The 20,875-nt window shown below is 42.3% G+C and overlaps 1 protein-coding gene across 2 annotated transcripts in view; it reads left to right on the forward strand.

The window, feature by feature from the left end:
- The window catches only part of LOC137418836 (TRAF2 and NCK-interacting protein kinase), a 211,078-nt gene that overhangs the window by 182,742 nt on the left and 7,461 nt on the right, over positions 1-20,875 (forward strand). For both annotated transcript variants that reach the window (XM_078784643.1, XM_078784644.1), the window contains 11 exons: positions 605-697; positions 875-1,002; positions 4,599-4,692; positions 6,128-6,283; positions 6,842-6,932; positions 8,727-8,903; positions 9,038-9,181; positions 11,964-12,098; positions 14,459-14,559; positions 17,554-17,703; positions 17,939-18,098. In XM_078784643.1, coding sequence (XP_078640769.1) covers positions 605-639 — 35 coding nt within the window. In that variant the 3' untranslated portion in view covers positions 640-697; positions 875-1,002; positions 4,599-4,692; ... (6 more) ...; positions 17,554-17,703; positions 17,939-18,098. The remainder of the gene's footprint in view (positions 1-604; positions 698-874; positions 1,003-4,598; positions 4,693-6,127; positions 6,284-6,841; positions 6,933-8,726; positions 8,904-9,037; positions 9,182-11,963; positions 12,099-14,458; positions 14,560-17,553; positions 17,704-17,938; positions 18,099-20,875) is intronic.

Below are 20,875 nucleotides of genomic sequence, written 5' to 3' on the forward strand. Positions count from 1 at the left end.
GAGTATCGTTGAGAGAGAGGAAGACAAATGATGAATTGCGAAAGATGATGGGAATAGAGCCTGTGATTGATGCTGTGAAGAGAAACAGGTTGAGATGGTTTGGTCATGTGTTGAGGAAGGATGAAAGTGACTGGTTGAGAAGAGTGATGAAAATGAATGTAGAAGGAAGTAGAGGATGGGGAAGACCGAGAAAGACTTGGCTAAAGGTGGTGGAAGAAGAGAAATGTGGGCAAGGGGGTTAACAAGGGGAGATGCAGAAAATAGGGCAAAATGGAGAAGATTATCATGGGGACCGCAAGGCTAACCCCCCTCTAGCAGGGAAAATGGCCTTAAAATGCCTGTTGTTGTTGTTGTATATGTGTTGGCTCTTACATGAGCCTCGACCTAGTATACAAAAAAAAAAAGTAACAAAAAATTTGTGCAAATACAGATGACTAGTTGATTTGGTTGATTAATCGATTGAATGGTGATCTGAGACTTCATACAGTAGTAAGACTTTTTGGCCCCAATGAACTGTATTGATAATATCCGGGTGATTATTTAACCCGCTGCTATCCTCATCTTATCATTTTCTCATGCAGTGTTGGTTTGTTCTTTTTTGCAGTCAGCAACTTCAAATGGCGTGCCAACAGTGGGTGAGGCGGTTGTGCATGGAACTCTGGATGAGCTTCCAGAAAACAGACCTCCTCAGGTTGTGGTGAGATGTCTTCATAATTAGCTGCTTCAATTCCTTTCGCTACATTCACCACCAACTACCTTTGCTGTTGTTTCACCATGACTTGAAAGTTTATTTTCCTTTCATTCATCCCCACTGTGCTTCCTTCATTGCTATCTTACATATGTTTTGAATGTCGTTTTATTCTCTTCCCCTCAGCCCACTGAATCCCACCTGGCTTGCAAAGTCATGGATTATCCCTCATCTAGTGATGAATCGGGAGAGTCGGACGATGAGGAAGAAGCTAGGGATGGAACTATCCCTGTCCGTGGCATGCCACGCATTGTGTAAGAAGGCCATTTGGCCCATCTTGTCTGGGTTTTTTTGTATAAATGCCCTTCTGCAATTCAGCAAAATGCATGTCGTGCACAGCAAGCCTAAGGTGATTTTAAGAGTAACAAATAAAAAAGCAGTCACTTATGCATTTCCCATGAGATAAAACAAAGTGTTAAGGGAGAGCATTCATGCCAAGAGCGGCAGACGTCAAAATATCCACTGATGGCAGGCCAGCAATCATGTTGTTATACCTGAACATTATTTCAGTCTACCTGTCCAAGTGTTATTGTTGGCCTGTAACCAAGCAGTGATCAAGGCACATTATCATCTTCAATATACGAAAGACAGACCTGTTATTTAGACTTCTGTAGCCGTTTTGCTGTCAGGAAACAACATTGTTCCCTCCGCCACCAGAGGCAGATGGAGGTTATGTTTTCACCCCTGTTTGTTTGTTTGTGTCGTGATATCTCAAGAGGTTATGGACGGATTTTGACGAAATTTGGTGAAGAGGTTGGGTGTGTGACGAGGACTAACAAATTCGATTTTGGTGAAGATCCGGATACTGGAATTTTTTAGTGTTTCTTCACTATTGAGAGATGTGGCATGATATGTCAAAAAGTTTTGGATGGATTATGACATAAGTTGGTGTGTGTGAGTTGGTTAGGTGACGAGAACAAGTCGTTTCGATTTTCCTGAGAATCTATGAGCTATTCCGTATTGTGAAGCTGTGCTACCATTTGATTTGTTAAAAAACAAAATATAATCGCAATGCATGTGCCCCAGAATCAAGATATGGTGCATGCATGTGCCTTGTGATTGCATTTTCTCAGTATATCATGTTGAATGATCGTTTTAAGGCCATTTTTCCCCACTAGAGCGGGGGTTAGCCTTGCCCCATGACAATCATGGTTCCCTGTTTGAGGCAATGTTTTTATGGCCGGATGCCCTTCCTGACGCCAACCCTTAGTCGCCTCTTACGATGCGCAGGGATACGGTGTACCTATTCTAAATCGGGGTACACACCAGGATCATTCACCCCAGAAAGCTGGTACTCAATTTGCCGACCTCGGAAGGATGACAGGATTGCAAAGCAGATCGCGAAAGAGAGGTGTGATGTGACCATTGGGGTGAGTTGCTTGAAGGATGAAGTGGAACAAACCGTTGTGGACCCAGATGGAATTAAAGGAAGATGGAAAAGATATATGGAAATGCTGTTGAATACAGAGAATGAATGGGGTGGAAACATCGAGAGTAACCCAGTTTTAGGACCGGCAGAGAAGATAACCGAGAAGGAAGTTGAGGAAGCGATAAAAGCAATGAAGAGTAGAAAAGCGGGAGGACCGACGGGAGTTGTGGGAGATATGTTGAAGGCAGCGGGAAATTGGGGTGTGAAGAGAATGACAGAGATCTGTAATCTGGTGGTGAAAGAAGGCCGCATTCCAGTGGATTTGGAACTGAGTACCCTCGTCCCTCCATACAAGGGGAAAGGTGACCCTCTGGAGTGTGGCTCGTACCGAGCGATAAAGTTATTGGAGCATGGAATGAAGGTATTGGAAAGGGTGTTGGAGAGGAGGATAAGGAAGAAGGTGAAGATTGATGAAATGCAGTTTGGATTTATGCCAGGAAGAGGAATGACAGACGCGCTCTTCATTGTGAGGCAGTTGCAGGAGAAGTACATGGAGAAGAGGAAGAAGTTGTTTCTTGGGTTTGTTGATCTGGAGAAAGCATTCGATAGGGTTCCACGCGAAGTATTGACATGGGCATTGAGGAAGTTAGGAGTGGAGGAATGGTTGATCAGAGTGGTGATGGCAATGTACAAAAGAGCGCACACAGCTGTAAGGACGAAGGACGGGAACAGTGGTGAGTTTGAGGTGAAGGTGGGAGTGCATCAGGGGTCGGTACTAAGTCCACTACTATTTGTAGCTGTGATGGAGGTGCTGGCTCTGAACGTAAAGGAGGGTTTACCGTGGGAGTTGTTGTATGCAGATGATCTTGTGTTGATTGCGGAAAGTATGGATGGACTGAAGGAAAAGATGAACAGGTGGAAGGAATGTATGGAGACAAAAGGTCTGAAGGTGAATATCGGAAAGACGAAGGTGATGGCAAGTGGTAAAGCATGTGGTGAGGTGGAAAGAACTGGGAAGTGGCCGTGTGCTGTGTGCAGGAAGGGTGTCGGAGTGAACTCCATTCAATGTACAATGTGCGCTGAGTGGGTTCATCAGAAATGTAGTGGTCTGAGAGGGTCATTCACCAGTGTGGCAGCTACATTCAAATGTAAGGTGTGCACAGAGGGAGCTGCAGATGGAGGAAATGTTGAGTTGGATCTTGGAGACGGCGTGAAGCTGGAAGGTGTGAAAACATTTTGCAACCTCGGAGACATGCTGAATGGAGAAGGTGGATCAGACTCGGCAACGGTTGCTAGAGTGAGATGTGCATGGAAGAAGTTTCGGGAACTGAGTGGCGTGCTGATGAGGAGGGGAGTGTCATTGAAGCTTAAGGGAAAGGTGTATGCTGCATGTGAGAAGTGTTATGGTTTATGGGAGTGAGACATGGGTAATAAACGTAGAGCAGCAACAAAGGCTGGAAAGGGTGGAAATGCAAATGGTTCGGTGGATGTGTGGAGGATCATTGAGAGAGAGGAAGACAAATGCTGAATTGCGAAAGATGATGGGAATAGAGCCTGTGATGGATGCTGTGAAGAGGAACAGGTTGAGATGGTTTGGTCATGTGTTGAGGAAGGATGAAAGTGACTGGTTGAGAAGAATGATGGAAATGAATGTAGAAGGAAGTAGAGGACGGGGAAGACCGAGAAAGACTTGGCTAAAGATGGTGGAAGAAGAAATGCGGGCAATGGGGTTAACAAGGGGAGATGCAGAAAATAGGGCAAAATGGTGAAGATTGTCATGGGGACCGCAAGGCTAACCCCTGCTGTAGCAGGGAAAATGGCCTTAAAATGCATGTTGTTGTTGTTGTTGTTGGAAGGATAACAGGCTGAGTCAACCCCCCTGGCGTTAATTTAGCGATAGACCGGGATTCGAACTCAGGATCCTCGGATCCAAAGCCGGCACCCTAACTGCTAAGCCAACACCAGGCTTCACTATATCATGTTTCCTTCACATTAGCCATTCACTCAGCAGACAGAATCTGAGAGTATGCTTACTCACCTTGTCGGACATTTCAAGAACCGTGCACATGCGTTGGCTTATTTCTCAGCACACACTGAGAATGAGGGCATGTCCTTTATAAGTTTGTGTAGATACGTGCCGCATGGTAACCTTTACAGGCTTGCTGTGGCATGTGGCCATTTTGGTTTTGATGAAACGGATATTGGATATAAATGGAAACGGACTTCTCATGTAAGGAATGGAAGACATTGATTTTGGATGGTGATTAACTCGAAGCTTTATTCTGCATATTACATACGCATTCTATAGAAATCAGAGAATGTCGGCCTGTGCAGGTGCAATTTTTCTCCACACAATCCTGGAGTTTAGTATGACGTGAGAAAAATGTCCAGCGTTAGATTTTATTTTTTTTCAGCACTGTCTGCTATTTGCAAGCCTTGAATGGGAATGACTACATTTTCTTGGTTTGTTTTTCCCATTAGACATCCCTCTTCAGAAACGCTGATTGTCCACGATGATGTGGAGTTGGCTTTGTCTGCAGTGAACAGTGAAGACAACACACTTGCCTTACATGAGGTGTGCTTCCTCCGCTCGTCACAAACACGTCGAAGCAGCACATTTTATTCTCCACATTAGTTTCCAAATTAGCATTTGTTTTTTTCCAAGTCTGACGAACAACCGTTACAACTTATAACTAAATTCTTGTGTATAACATAAGGAAAACCCCTCTGTGAATGTCCTTCCTGACTTGTATTTCCTCCAAATATCATATTTTATTATTCTTTTTTAAGACCAAGGAAAGTCTTGAAAGACCTAGGGCAGACAACCATAACTCATGACAGTGGGACATTGAAGGTCAAGTCGATGGAAGAAATGATTTAGTGTGAGTATTATAAAAGCTGAAAAGTAAGCATAGAGTTTGTCATGATGATTGGCTGCTCGGAATTCAAATAACTGAAGGGGAAGAAGAGGACATAAGCTGGAAGATGGTTCTGCAAAGAGGAAAAAATGGGGGGAGGAGTTATGAAGAAATGAAGGTGAGCTGTCAACTTGTATGTAGGCAGACAATTAGTTGTTACCTCCACCAACGAAGGTGGACAGAGGTTGTTTTTCTGTCTGTCTGTCTGTGTGCAGGATATCTCAAAAAGTTGTGGACTGATTCAGACGAAATTTGGTGGGCAGATTGGGTGTGTGACAAGGACGAACTGATTAGACTTTGGTGGAGATCCTATTCTGGATTCGAGATTTTTTTTTTATGTGAATCTTCACTATGAGGTAGATTCACCATGATTGCGAGATAGGGAAAAACGATGTACATATATAATGATATGTCAAAAAGTTGTGGATGGATTATGACAAATCTATGTGGATGAGTTGGTTAGGTGACAGGAACAAGCCGATTCGATGTTGGTGCATGACGAGGACGAATGGACCGAATGCAGATCCAGCCTATCGGTGGCATACAAAATGTAAACTGTTCAGCCTGGTGGGGCTATGCACTGTACCAAGTGATGCTCTGGTTTTACCTGTTATATCCTGGTGATTGTTCAAACCAGGCCTTGTACCACATGTCCATAGTGGGAAGAGAACGCCAAGCCCTGGCCCATTGTTGGACTTTGTGGAAGCTGAAATCTGATTTCGGGCAGGAATTTGGAATGTGGCCAGCACACAATAGCCTACTCTTTGCAAAATATTGTGGCATATCTAAGGTCCACCAGCTAGCGCTGCCAGATGAGGCCCTGGCTTTTCGGCCAGTCCAACGGATGGTGCACTCGTTGACTCAACGTCCTGCCTGCACAGCATATGGATGACAATGTAATTGTCGGGCTGGGGATCAAATCCAGATTCGACAGCTCAAAGGTAAGTTCCCTATCTCTGAGCAATCCTGTCTGCTCAGACAAACTAGATGCTCGACCAAGTAGGAAGCAAATATTTGCATAAATCAGTAATACCTCTCTTTAGGGAAATAGGTTGGCATTTTAACCCCTCACATCTCCAATTGTGACTGCAGAATGGGCTGTTTAAGGTACAGAGCACTCCGGGAGGTACAGATGTTCATGGCCGCTGCGGAGTTCTCCCTGACCTACTACCCCTTGCTTCGGGAACACCTGGCGGCAGCCCTGCTGTCACTCTATCACCTGCAGGGCTTAATACACCCTCTGATGAGGTGCAATAAGTTTAATTGCATTTGCTTGTTTGACTTTCCAAATATGTGAATTGCCACATTTTTGTCATGGGAAATATCTTTGTTTAGGCCATCAGTAAGAAATGATTTTTTCTCAAATCATTGTCAAGTCTTGTATCTTAAGATCCAGAAATAAAGTATAGCATGGGGTTTATAAAGAGGTACTTTGTATTCACAGAGAGCTTTGGAATATTTTCCGAATACCCTCGTTTGCGGGTGACTTTTCAATAATTATGATTCAATAACAATCCAGTGATTTGATGTTGCAATTAAAGCTTTAATTTATATACCGGGTGTGGCATCATGGCTATATGGGAAGAAGAAGAAGAAGATTTCGACTTTTCATTACAAAAATACCCACTTTATAAATCGGAAATTGGAAAAAAACACATTTATTTTGTGGGGTATCAAGGGATAAATTAGTGTGTTTGGGTTCCCCTTTAACATTTACTGTGTGAGTGAAAATGTTACTGATTCCTTGTTTCTATAAAAATGATCACATTTTTTGTATTTACTTGAATACCTGGTGGACTGCGGCAGGTGCAAAAAGGGGTGTCTTCTTCCACTTCGTTTGCTCCGTTTGTTGGAAATGGACTCATCAAGGCATCCCCCTTTGTGCCAAGCCCATCACGTATGTTCTCACTCCCACTCCTTCCTTGTTCAATCTACCTTATCCCACGATAACATTATCTTGGCGACTCATTTGCCTGTGCCACTTTTTTGTTTTCTGTTTTTCTTTTATTAAATCTTTTTGATTTCATTCGGTGTTCAATTCTTTCACACTTTCTGAATTTTTTTTATTTTTATTTTTTACTTGATTGAGGTTCATGGAAGACTGAGATGATTGAGGGCTAGATGGTGGAGCACTGCCTGCTTGTTCCAAAGTTCCAAAGAGAAGAATGGGATAGAACAACCTCAAGAAGGCATTTCCACCATTGGGAGAGGCGAGGATCAAAGGTTTAGGTGTGCAGGCAGCCTACCTTTTGGGAGTTTACCCAGGAGGGAGTTGCTGGAAGGATGCATGCATCCTGGAGTGTCAGAGGGCTGAGAGAGCAGAGGGAGCTAGATGGGATGAAAGGCAGTAAAATTGGAGTGCCCACCGACTTTCATGTAATCTGAGAACAATAGATCTGGTGCGTTGGCCTCATTACAGGACATTCCAAATAATGAGAGCTTTTGATTCTTGAGAATCGAGGAGAGACAGATGTGATGTTGGGGTGGTAGCCCATAGGAGAGAGTAGTACTCCATCGAGGTGTGGACAAAGGCTTATTTGGCTGTTGGTAGTTCTGATTTGCAAGGATTGACTTATAACGACGTAGAATGCTCAGTCTATGGCTGGCTTTGGAAGCCAGTTTTGCTGTATGGTCAGCCCAGAAGAGGTCTTGGTTGATGGTGAGGCGTAGAAGTTAAAGAGACTGAACCTCTTCCAATGGCTGGCCATGGTAATAGATATGTGGATTCATCTGATGATCCTTCTGGAGTGACAGAGTAGGACTGTGAGACTTCCAGGGTTGAAGGACCTGTTCCGTGTATTAAACCTGCATCCAATTAATTCCAGCTCAGCAGATAATGATGCCGCTGCTTTCTGTCTCTGTATGTATGACCTCATTTATTATTCAGCTGAGCAATGCGACATCGAGGCCATTTATTCCTGATACGTGAAATACCCTGCAACCCATGCCTGCAGAAAACAGACTTTTTGGAATACAGCCCGCATTTTCCATCCAATCATTATGTAACTTTGTTTAAAAAAAAATATCCATGGGTCTGCTCCTATGTCGAAAGTTTCGTGTAAATCGCTGAAGTGGTTGCGGAGAAAACAAATTTTTAAAGTGAACAAAGGTGAAAAAGTGAGGGCGAAAGAAAAAAAAGTGAGGGCATCAGCAAACGTGCCACAACATGGTCAACAATGGTTGTGGACGCCTATTACTCGTTTATTTAAATCTGTTTACATTTTCTAAGCATGGCACATTTGGTTTTCATATTTGGACTTTGAATACTCAAGTATTCTCTCAGCCATTTTGTCATATAATGAAGAAGTCTTCATTCTAAAAAAAATTCATTCTAAAATTCATTCTAAAAAAATAGCATTCTAAAAAATCTTTTTAATCCAAATTTTTAATCACATCATTTGCATTGGGTTATTGGATGAAGTTAGTGATTGAGAGCCTGCGAAGAATCCTGTTCTTGTAAATTCCCACATCTCTTCCATCAATTTCAATGATAAGCCATCGACAGATTATGCAAAAAGGCTAGAAAATTTCATCCCACACCTTCTTCAAAAGATATTTGTGTAAAGTTTGTAGCTGTTATGCTGTCTTGGTCGCTTTTACAATTTTCCGAATGAATCGCATGATGTTTGTACAGTTTATTCATATAAATTATTACTGAATATATGATTTTCTTTGTGAATGATGATGGCAGTGGCTGCAGCGCAGGCAGTGGCCGCTGCACAGATTGTGGCCACACGTGCTGAGCAGGGCAGAAAGGGCTCGGTGGTGAATGTGAATCCAACTAATACACGGCCACAAAACGATGCCCCGGAGATCCGAAAATACAAGAAGAGGTTCAATTCGGAGATCCTGTGTGCTGCACTTTGGGGTAGGTATGATATACTAATATGCCTCGAAGGAAAGCTTCACTGTAAAATTAATCGGCTGTTTTTTTTCTGCCGGTATGTGAATAACTAGTAGAGTTGTGAAAATGTTCATTCTGCTCACTTTTCTTTCTTGCAGGAGTTAATCTGTTAGTGGGTACTGAGAGTGGACTGCTGTTGCTGGATCGAAGTGGGCAGGGCCGTGTTTATACCTTGATCAATCGGCGCCGTTTCCAGCAGATGGATGTTCTTGAAGGGCTTAACATCCTGGTCACTATTTCTGGTAAAAGTGATGGATCTGGGTATGGATTGTCTTGGAATGTTCGTGAGACTTGATGTAAGCAATGGTCGACTCGTATTGAGGGTAGAGAAAGATCAGGAAGGGGTGTAAGAAAAGCCACTTCATTCTCACAATTAAGTATGAACATTCTTCTTCCTTCCCTCTCGTCCTAGTCCCCTTGCCCCTCCCTCCTCCCATCCCCACCTGCCTACTTCTTCACTTCTCTTCTTTCTTCCTTTTTCCATCCTCACCAACCCTGTAATAATATGTAGATCAGATCAAGCATTGCCCCATTCAAAAGTAGATCCCAAAAGTATACCCACTCCGCACATCTCACATGTATGTCCCCCGCTCCTCTGAAAATGCCGGAGATGGGGGCGTTAAAATGAGTTCCGTCCGACCGACTGATCACCCGTCCCATGATGGATCATTCAACCCATGATGGATCATCTGTCATGTACTTTATGTTTCAAATATTTTTATACTTTAATATTTAATATTTTAAAATATTTCAAATACTATACCTATCCCTAGTACTTTAATATTTCAAAAACCGTTGAATATCCAGCTTTCATATTGTACATATCTATTCATATTGTAGACATTATCTCAATCTGATTACATCATGGCTATGATTGGCTGAATTATGTTGCCATGGCAACCATCTCGGCAATTTGGCTTGTGAACACAATACGTCAACAAGCATTCAAGACTTAGCTTTCATATTACACATATGTATTCTCCATACCACCAAAAAGGCCTAGAGTAACAGTTACTTGTTAAATTACATTCGCCACTGAAGGTGGATGGAGGTTGTTTTCACCCCTGTTTTTCACCCCTGTGAACAGGATATCTCTAAAAGTTGTGGATGGATTCGGACAAAATTTGGTGGACAGGTTGGGTGTTTGACAAGGATGAATTTACTAGATTTTGGTGAAGGGTCCGAATCCGGATCCGGATACTAGAATTTTTAAGTGATTCTTTACCATTCAAAGATGGGGCCAAAAACAATATACACCTCAACCCCAACATTCGCGTTCCCAACATTCACGGACCCTGCATATTCGCGGTTGATAAATTGCGACCTGCTTCTACATTCGCAGCCATGTGTCCCACAAATTTGCGGTTTTTCACGGACCCCAAAAAAAAAATGACACGAGCCGCGAGCATGATCGGCTTTTTTTTTTTCTTTTTTTTTTTTTGTATACTGAATCGAGGCTCGTGAAAGAGCTAACATTTATTTCACAAACAAATCAACCAGACAAACAAAACACACAAAAAGAGGGAGCGGAAGACAAGATGGGGAGAGAAGGGGAAGCACACAACCACAACATTTGAGAGCAGGGAGAAGTGTGGGAGGGAGAGGGCTTGGGGGCAGGAGGCATGGGAGGGGGAGGGCGGGGGGGGAGAGGTATAAAACACAAGGGGACCGAAATTAGCGGGGGTAGAAAAGATCAAGGTTTTGGATGGGGGAGGATAAGAGATGGTGGTGAACAGCCGTTTTAAAGACCTGGAGGGTGGAGTGGGATTGAAGAGAGTGAGGGAGTTTGTTCCAGAGGCGGGAGAAAAGAGGAATGAAGGAGTGAAGGTGAGCAGAAAGTCTTGATTTTGGCAGTTTAACCATAAGAGGGTTGCAAGCAGATCTTGTGCGACCTGTAGGAATATTTGGGGGACAGAGCCCAGAGAGGGCTGGGGGGGCCCTCTGGCTTCTACATTCCCGGCCCTGCGGTTTGTGTTTTGATGGCTTTTAGCGGCCACATAAAATATTATAGCCTTGCTATAAGCAAACTTTGTGGGATCCTCCACCATTCACACAGTGAGCATTGCTTCGCGGGATATCCCACCATTCACACGGTAAACATTGCTTCACGGGATATCCCACCATTCACACAGTAAACATTGCTTAACGGGATATCCCACCATTCACATGGTAAACATTGCTTTGTGGGATATCGTGCCATTCACACAGTGATCATTGCTTCGCGGGATATCCCACCATTCACACAATGATCATTGCTTCGAGGTATAATCCGCCATTCACACAGTAAACATTGCTTCGCTGGGATATTCCACCATCTGCATAACACTTCATCCCTCGTGAGTGACTGTACAAAATGAAAACACTCCAACCTATCTATTAGTGCAATTAGCTGTCTCCCTTTTCCTCACTGAAACAATGCCCTGACATTTGCGGATTTTGCCTTGATATTTGCAGATTTTTGCCTCCCCATTCGCAGTTTTTAAAATGCCCAGAACCTATCCCCCTTTTTACATTGAAACAATGCCTCAACATTCGCGGTTCTAACTTTCGTGGCATTTTCCAGTAACGTATCCCCCGTGAATGTCGGGGTCGAAGTGTATAGCACGATATCTCAATCGGCCAAAACTTGGTGGATGCATTGGTTAGGTGACGAGAACAAGCCGATTAGATTTTGGTTCAGGTACAGATCCAGACCCGGCCTATCACTGGGATCCAAAACGTGAACTGTTCAGCCTGGCTGGAAGTATGTGCTCTACCGAGTGCCGTTCTCGGTTGCCTCTGTTCTTGATCTCAAACAGCTCTTTATTACTGCAATGCTATATGTACAAAAATACGTGACTCAAAATTTTAAAACTAGCTGAAAAGATTATAATCCCGTTTACACACTATCGTGTTTTTTATATTCGTTTATCAAGGTTCATTCTGCTTATTACACATTTGGGAGGTTGCACAGAAAGCACGTGGCTTTAGACTGACCATGTTCGTCAGCATGAATCTGGCAGTAACGACGTTCTACTTTCACAGGCAAGAAGAATAAACTGCGTGTGTACTACCTGTCTTGGCTCCGCAACAAGATATTGCACAATGATCCAGAAGTGGAGAAGAAACAGGGATGGGCCACGGTTGGAGACCTTGAGGGATGTGTACATTACAAAGTTGGTGAGTCTGCTGCAATATTTATTTATTTTTTACTTCATCATCTTGGTGAATGCCTGTTGACTTAATCCTTTGCCATTGCTTTTTAACTCTCCTCACATTCATCATTACAATCTCCATTATGATACATAGTCGTTGATATAGTGTCTTCTATCAGGCAAGTCATCTGTTGTAGGTGGATCAGTTTCACTCATATTGAAGGTTACATTCGTTCTAGAAACAGTTTGAGGATGACCCTTTGTACATTAATGTGACCTACTACTATGTTCAAAAAGTATCCGACCTTTATTTTTCGTGCGTAAAAAAAAAGAAGTTAGGGAGGCGTTGATTGGTGCACGTATGTAGGCGATCCTAATGCGCACGCGTGAATTTTTTCCCACCTGCAGAAGCTGTCATTCGACGGCAGACCGCCGATGAGTGAGGACATGTAAGTGAGCGCCGTCGGATTTTCGTTTTTGACAAAATGACGGAAAATCTTGAACAACGCTACTGCATCAAATTTTGTGTAAAGCTTGGCGATTCCCAAGTGGAAACGATCCGCAAGATTCAACACCGTTCATTCCATTATGAAGGAGGATTTGGGCTTCAGGAGAATCTCAGCGAAGTTCGTACCAAAGCTGCTAACGATTGAGCAGAAGCAACTCCGTTTGGCGATCGCACAGGACATGCTGGAGACTGTGAACAGCGAACCCATAAACCCAGGACTCATCACCAGTGATCACTGTGTTGAGGAAGCTGGGATCACTGTTGGGCTTGGGGGCATAATGGAATGAATGGAATGAACTCCTTCATAATGGAATGAACGGTGTTGAATCTTGCGGATCGTTTCCACTTGGGAATCGCCAAGCTTTACACAAAATTTGATGCAGTAGCGTTGTTCAAGATTTTCGGTCATTTTGTCAAAAACGAAAATCCGACGGCGCTCACTTACATGTCCTCACTCATCGGCGGTCTGCCGTCGAATGACAGCTTCTGCAGGTGGGAAAAAATTCACACGTGCGCATTAGGATCGCCTACATACGTGCACCAATCAACGCCTCCCTAGCTTCTTTTTTTTTACGCACGAAAAATAAAGGTCGGATACTTTTTGAACACACTACGTATTTAACTACAATAATCAAATTCCTATGTGATGTGTGAAATGCAGCTTTCTTCTGTTTGCTCGAAGTATTTGCAGTAAAGAATTGCGGAATCTGCTTTATGATGAAAGGCAGGCTAGATTATGCACAATCAATCTTCATAATATAAACTACACATCTTGCTTATTTGGTATAGAGCTATTGTTATGCACAATAATTTATTTTTAGTTTTGGCAGTTGCTGTTAGTGATTGTATATTCGACTGGGGTTCAATTCTGAATTTGGCCCGCTAGTTGCATCACTCTTTGAGGTGCGGCTGTGCCACTAATGCATTGCCTCTATGCATTCGGGTAAGAATTTATAATTTGTTCAAGGGGCCGGCGATAACTTCCTTCATCTTCATGAAAGATTAACGTCGGACCTTCAAAGTTCACCAACGAACGCCAGCATAATGCGCGCAGCTCAATGCCCACATGTGGGGCACTGCACACGCTGATGCATCGCGCTGCATGTGAAACATCAGGATGACAGTTTATAGTTTGGTTGATATTCAAACCAAGGCTAAGCAGCTCAGTGGCAAGTGGTAAGGCAGAGCAAATTCATTTTCATGAGTGTTTAAACCTGTTTTTACAAAGAGCTTATAAATTCACTTTCAGTATCTCCCATTCCAAGAGAATAAATTACCAGTAATGGAGAGGTCTGAGTGTATCAGTTAAATGTGAATTCGGTTAAAATTTAATTAACTAACTGCCAAAAATGATTGCCCTCGTCGGCTCATCGTTGCACTTTTAGTGAGATTAATCTGCTCTTTCTTTTGAGTTAAAGCAGCCTTCAATGCCAAAAGGAAAGTGACCTTCTATCTCTCTGGTTCAGCTTGCAGCACATTGCAGTTATCTCTCGAAAATGTGAAAACGGTAATTAATTTGATGATTGTAACTCAGAGGGCAAATGTGATTTCAATGGTTCCTTCAAAGGGAATTTACGATGCGTGTTTCCCATCCTGGTTTAGTGATGACTTGCACACAAATACTGGAAATATTAGTCTTGTATATGCGAAGTATTTTGTTGTTGTTTTTTATCATTAATATTTTTCACTATCAAATGCCTTTGCCTACAATCAAACTTATTCCATTACAGGAAACGCATTTTGGGCCTTGTGGACCAGCACGTTTGCTTTTATAGCATTACTAACTGTTCACGTAAAGGCTACTCCACTAGCCATAGTGAGATTTTGTTGGTTGCTCTCTTTCCAAGCCTTTTCTTTCTGGTGCCATATCATTACAGTGAAGTACGAGAGGATCCGGTTTTTGGTGATTGCACTCAAGAACTCTGTGGAGGTGTACGCTTGGGCACCTAAGCCTTACCATAAATTCATGGCTTTCAAGGTACAATTCTCTGCATTTTAGTTGGTCAGTGCAGAAATGCTTGATGCTTGTCTCATTTGCAATTATCACTTCTGGTTAATATTTGCCATACAACTCATTAAATTGTCTTGCCACACTTCGATTATGTAGCTGTGATGTTTTACCATCATACTAGTTTTCTGTTCTGCATTAAGTTAACTTGGTCACACTGGTCCTTTTTTCATGGATCTTTCTGAAGCTGCTTTTTCAAGTTCATGTATTTACATGAAACTGTCTCGCTGGTTCTACCGACTTTGATGGAGAGGTTGCTTTCCATCAACAGATGCCAATGGAAAGCCCTCGGAAACTGCCATGGAGGAGTAAAAACATATCGATGTATCTGAGAGTCTAGATTATTATTCAGTTATGCACTAGATTTTTAGTCTCGAACCGGGCATCAGCGCTAGCGCTGATGGGGGCTTATATTTTTGGGTTCTGTCAATCCTTCCATCCATCCGTGTGTCCGTCCGAAGTCTTTACTAGAAAATGACTGGACTCGTTTCTTTCATACTCGGCACATGTATGCAATGATATTTGGGCATGAGGCACGTGAAATGATTTAGGGATTGGGGCTAAAGATCATGGGACACATTATTTTATTTTCGAATTTTAGCAATAAAAAAATGATGGGAGGGAAAAGTACATGATTGTATATATGCCTTTTTGGAAGCATTATTTATTTATATGGACTTCAGCATCACCACTGCCTCTATTACACCTTTAATTATTTATTTATGTACAGTACACTTTACCATCTCCGCGATCAACACAAACTTTTTACCTGCAACGTGTCACAGGTCGACAAGAGCTTTGTGTTGCTGTTGTTGTTGAGGTAATTGTTGGGGGTCAATGTTTGAAATGTGCACGCATTGGTCAGACAGCTGTCGGACCATACCCACCACATCTGTTGCTTGACTCCACCAACCATATCGCTGAGACAAAATGATATAGTGCCATCTTGGTTTTCTGCTGGGCATAACACACGAGGCCTGTAGGTCTCTGTTGATTATACACTGCCTATGTTTGTTGCATCAGATTCCATTGGCTTTGTTTGGGTCGAGTGTTTTTCACGATGAAGAACCTCAAAAATCTAATCATATGTCGAATAATAGTAAGGTTTAATGAAGCCCGTCAGAATGCACAGTAATCAAACGTTATGTTATGTAATCAAACGTTACATTACGCAAATTACTAAAGAATCGCATTAGGTAATTTTTGACCGGGCCCAGATTGGGGTTAAGAAATCCGTGACAGTATTGACAAATCAGCTCGTTCTGATATAACCGTGGGGAGTAGTGTGACATGGAAAAGAGGTGTCAGGTTAATCTGAGGAGAGAGAGAGAGAAAGAGAAAGAAAAAGAAAAAGAAAAGGAAAGGAAGAAGAAGGGAGGTAGGGGGGATAGCAACCCAGGCCGAAAATCCCATAGAAAACCAATTGGCCAAATCCCATAAAAAAGTCCCATAGGAAATTGGACCAGTACAATCTACTCCTTTCAATAAGGAAAGTGAAATACTAAATCAGTGGAAGATACCAATAAAAAAAAACAGTAGGTCAAAGGGACCAATAGGGGACCAATGGAATACAAATATCTAAATGAACAGGATTAAAAATAACAAATTGACATATGTGGGAAAATTACATGGCCAGACTGGGAATTTAACCCAGGTCCTCTGGTGAACTGTACTAGTGCTTTGCCATTTAAGCTATCTTGCATTCACATATACAACAAAGACTCTACAGGGAAACCCTGTTATGACAAAAGGCTATAACTCAATTCTATGTGGAACTGTGTTTTGCAATAATTGTTTATAACAACATATAATTAAAGTATTTTCGTTGGTCTATGGGTTTTTCAGACCAGCTAACTCTAATAGTTTCTACAGGACCAGTTGAACTCAATGGTTCCTTTTGGTTTATATGGGTTTCAGACCAGTTGCATCTGATGGTTTCGATTGATTTCATCCGAATCTGGTTAGGTTTATACTGGAAAATCTACTGGTTCCTGTAAAAACCAAGAGAAACCGTGATTTTCAATTGAGACCCATAGAAATGTCCTACTGGTCTCTCTTGGTTTCTAGAATGTGTTGAAAAGTTGGCACTGAAATATGAGTCGTCATAGCATGTATCGCATCAGTGCGCCACCCCTCACCATTTTTGCTTACATAACAAATAGATGGTATAGTATTTTGGCTAACAGGCTTTCGGGGAAAATAAATAAAAAATCACTTTCACCCTTTAAAAATCAGACGAATGAATTATTGAAATATCAGCTGCTTTTTGTTCGTATCCTTTTCTCACTTGTGTTGCAAGTAGAGCGATCTGCTCTGTGATGCTTTAAAAGCGTTGTATAATCAGAAATACTGTTTGATAGGGCGATATATTACTGTTATATGAATAAAATGGAAATGTTGAAAATAAGTATTGGATATAGCAAACTTTTTCGAATCTAATCGATATGAGGAATGGGATTCAATGAGATTCACCGTTATTATAAGTGAAGAAGAAGATGAATTAGGAAGTTTCTGTTTTAATGTAAATGTAAATTGAAACCGGCCCATCTATCCTCACCTTACTTAAATATATCATGCTGTTTGCAGATTGCCTAGCATCTGATTGATAAAACTGCCGATTGTGTAACAGGTACCGTTATTGCTTGACAATTGTTGACGGATGGACGGACGCATTCACACAGGCACGCCAATACGAGCTCCTTTTATATTATAGATATTATAGATTGGTATATGCTGTTTTTTGTTTTAATAAGAAAATTAATATTTCATCACTCAGACGTTTACGTGAATAACCCGAAAAGGTGAAGAGAGAGAGCAAGTGTATTGCAATAAAGCATTGGATTTACAATTGGAAGCATATTTGACCTTGGACCAGCAGTATAAACAAGCAGAGAGAACTAGCTAGGTTCTCAGGTCGAATCTACAGCCAACGCTGTTTTTTTTTTTTTTGCTTTTACCCTTTAGTCATTTGGGAACTTGGACAACAGGCCATTACTCGTGGACCTGACAGTGGAAGAGTCTCAGCGCCTCAAAGTCATCTATGGACATTATGCTGGCTTTAGTGCTATTGATGTGGACTCTGCAAATGCCTACACTGTCTATCAGCCATCACATGTGAGTAGACTCCACATACACAGGACCTGAAATATATTGTTAGATAGCTAAATATGTTTGGCTGTTACTTTGGGTGAATAGAACAATCTTATTGATAATTTTTGAGTTTGTCAATTATATGGTCCTTTCTTGACCTGCTTCACCAGTTTATTCAATAATACAAAGCCATCTCATGAGGACAAAGGTGTAGTGAGATAATGAGAGCAGGATATGGTTAACGATTGGTTGTCCACAGATCCAGGGTGGTGTAAATCCACATTCCATAATTGTACTACCAAGCACTGAGGGAATGGAGCTGCTGCTGTGCTACGAGGACGAGGGCGTGTATGTGAACACATACGGACGCATTACCAAGGATGTGGTTCTGCAATGGGGGGAGATGCCTGCGTCTGTGGGTCAGTGCCTGTCACTTCTTCATGTCATGACGATATCAACAATATCCTCCACATTACTTTACACATGGAACACTTTAAATTACAGTGCCTTCAGAAAGTATTCACACCCCTTGACTTCTTTCATATTTTGTTGTGTTGCAGCCTGGGTTAAATTAAGATTTATTTTAAACGATTTCTAGAGTGTTGATAGTTCCCAAGAGTACAGTGAGCTCCATCATTAGGAAATGGAAAGAATGCCGAACTACCCACACTCGTCATCGAGTTGGCCTTCTGATCAAACTGAGCAACCAGGCAAGAAGGACCTTGGTCAGAGAGGGCACCAAGAACCCAATGACTACTCTGACAGAACTACAGAGTTATTTGGCTGAGATTGGAGAACCTGCCGGAAGGACAACAGGCTCTGTAGCACTTCACAGATCTAGGCTTTATGGGAGTGGCCAGACGGAAGCCACTCCTGAGAAAAAGGCACATGACACCACACCTGGAGTTTGCAAAAAGGCACATGAAAGACGTTGAGAGCATGAGGCAAAAGATTCCGTGGTCTGATGAGATGAAAATCTAACTCTTTGGCCTGAATTCAAAGCTCTACGTCTGGCGTAAACCGAGTACAGCTAATCACCAATCTAGCAACATCCCTACCATGAAGCATGTGGTGGCAGCATCATGCTATGGGGATGCTTTTCAGCAGTAGGAATTGTGAGACTTGAGGATCGAGGGAACAATGAATGGAGCCAAATACAGGCAAATCCTTGAGGAGAACCTGCTTCAGAATGCAAAAGAGCTTAGACTGCAGCGAACATTTACGTTCCAACAGGCCAATGCCCCAAAGCATACATCCAAAGCTCAGACTTGAATCCCATTGAGAATCTGTGGAAAGACTTGAAGATTGCTGTTCACCGACACTCCCCATCCAACTTGACAAAGCTTGAACAAATCTGCAAGGAAGAATGGGAGAAAACTTCCAAATTCCAGATGTGCAATGCTGATCCGGACATACCCAAGATGACTCAAAGCTGTAATCGCTGCTTCTACGAAGTATTGACTCGGGGTTGAGTACTTATGCAAATTACATATTTCGGTGTTTCATTTTGAATTATGTTGTAAAAAATTCTCAAAAGAAAATTCCACTTTGACATTATTGGGTATGTTTGGATCAGTGACCGTGTGGATCCGTGTGGATCAGTGACCGTGTGGATCAGTGACCAAAAAAAATGTTAATTCAACCCAGGCTGTAACAACAAAATGTGAAAAAAGTCAAGGGGTGTGAATACTTTCTGAAAGCACTGTATCTTGAAATGTATTAGATTTCACCCTTTATGTTTTCATGGATCTCCTGTGAGATTCCTACAGCTCTCATAATTCCTAAGGTAGCTTTAGCAAGTGTAGGCCTTTGAGCCATTGCCGTGATGAAACATATTCTGTCCTTGGATGCAAGAAGCACTGGATACCCTTTTGGGATACCCTTTTGTTATGCTTAGATTGGAATTCTCCAACGCTCTCCCAGGATCCACAATTATTCATTTGAATCTATTGAATGACACAATAAAAATCGGAATGCCAGAGCATTATCCCACCGTCAGACTTGGTTGTTACAGCTCCTGTTGCATTGAAAGACATAAACTGCTGTAGACCCCCTTGAGTATTCAAATGTAATAGCCCAAAGTTTCCAGCTCAACTCTAAATTGGATCCTCTAAAGTCTAAACCCTCCCCATCCTCTCCCCACTCCTCTTCACCACTCCTCTTCACCACTGCCAGAGACTCCATTGACAGCAGGAGAAGGTTTTATGTACTGTGACGCCTTAAATTTAACATTTTATGATTAAATAAGTTTATTCAGTTATTTCTCTGAAATAACCTCATTGAGTGGATCCCGATTTCCAGCCGATCGTCATCCATACATACGTGACTTGTACATCTCCTCACGAACTACCCGGCCGATATGGACCAAATTGAACGATATGGACCAAATTTGATACGATACATCAGGACAGCAATGCATCATGTGGTTGTGCTCCTCATCTGGATGGGCCCCTTATGAAGAGGGTTAAAAGGAGGTGAGGAGGGGGGTTGCCCCAAATATTGTTATTTCATTCAAAAATATTCTCAGAAACCACCACAAAGATCCAGACCAAACTCACCACGAAGCATCAGGACCATGCCCTAACCTTTAGTTGTGCTCCTCATGATCATATCTCCCCCAGAAATGGGGCCACTGTATCCCTTATCTCTACCCTACCCAGTCCCCTCCCTGTATCCCTTATCTGTAATAATAAAAGAGAGTGTGTGTGTGTGTGTGTGTGTGTGTGTGTGTGTGTGTGTGTGTGTGTGTGTGTGTGTGTGTGTGTGTGTGTGTGTGTGTGTGTGTCTGTCGTTGTTTGTTATCTCCATAATTTGGGTTTTAGAAGGTGGAACGGAGTCCTCCCAGGACTTGAAGTATCCACCGCCGTTTCGGTGAAGGATTGCGATTCATGGGCTAAGTTGTGAAATTGTGTTATTTTCAGAATTTTGTTCCAAGGGCTCTTTTCCAGGATCGTCACTGAGCCCCGTACAGCCTCCAACTGTAGTTCGTTTTTGGTACAAGGGATGGTTTTAAGATCTCTGTAAAGTTCTTCCTTTTCATTCCCATTGCCCCAATTATCACTGTTACAATTTTGGCGCTCTTCAGCTTCCAGGCGTCTCCTCCATAACTCCAAACCCATGAAATATAGCAGCCCCAAACTTTGCATGCATACTTCTTGACTCTCCAGGGAGTGCATGAAGGAAAACTGTGTGTTTG

The sequence above is a fragment of the Myxine glutinosa genome, chromosome 9, assembly GCF_964187855.1.
Source record: "Myxine glutinosa chromosome 9, kmMyxGlut1.1, whole genome shotgun sequence".
Taxonomy (NCBI): Eukaryota; Metazoa; Chordata; class Myxini; order Myxiniformes; family Myxinidae; genus Myxine; species Myxine glutinosa.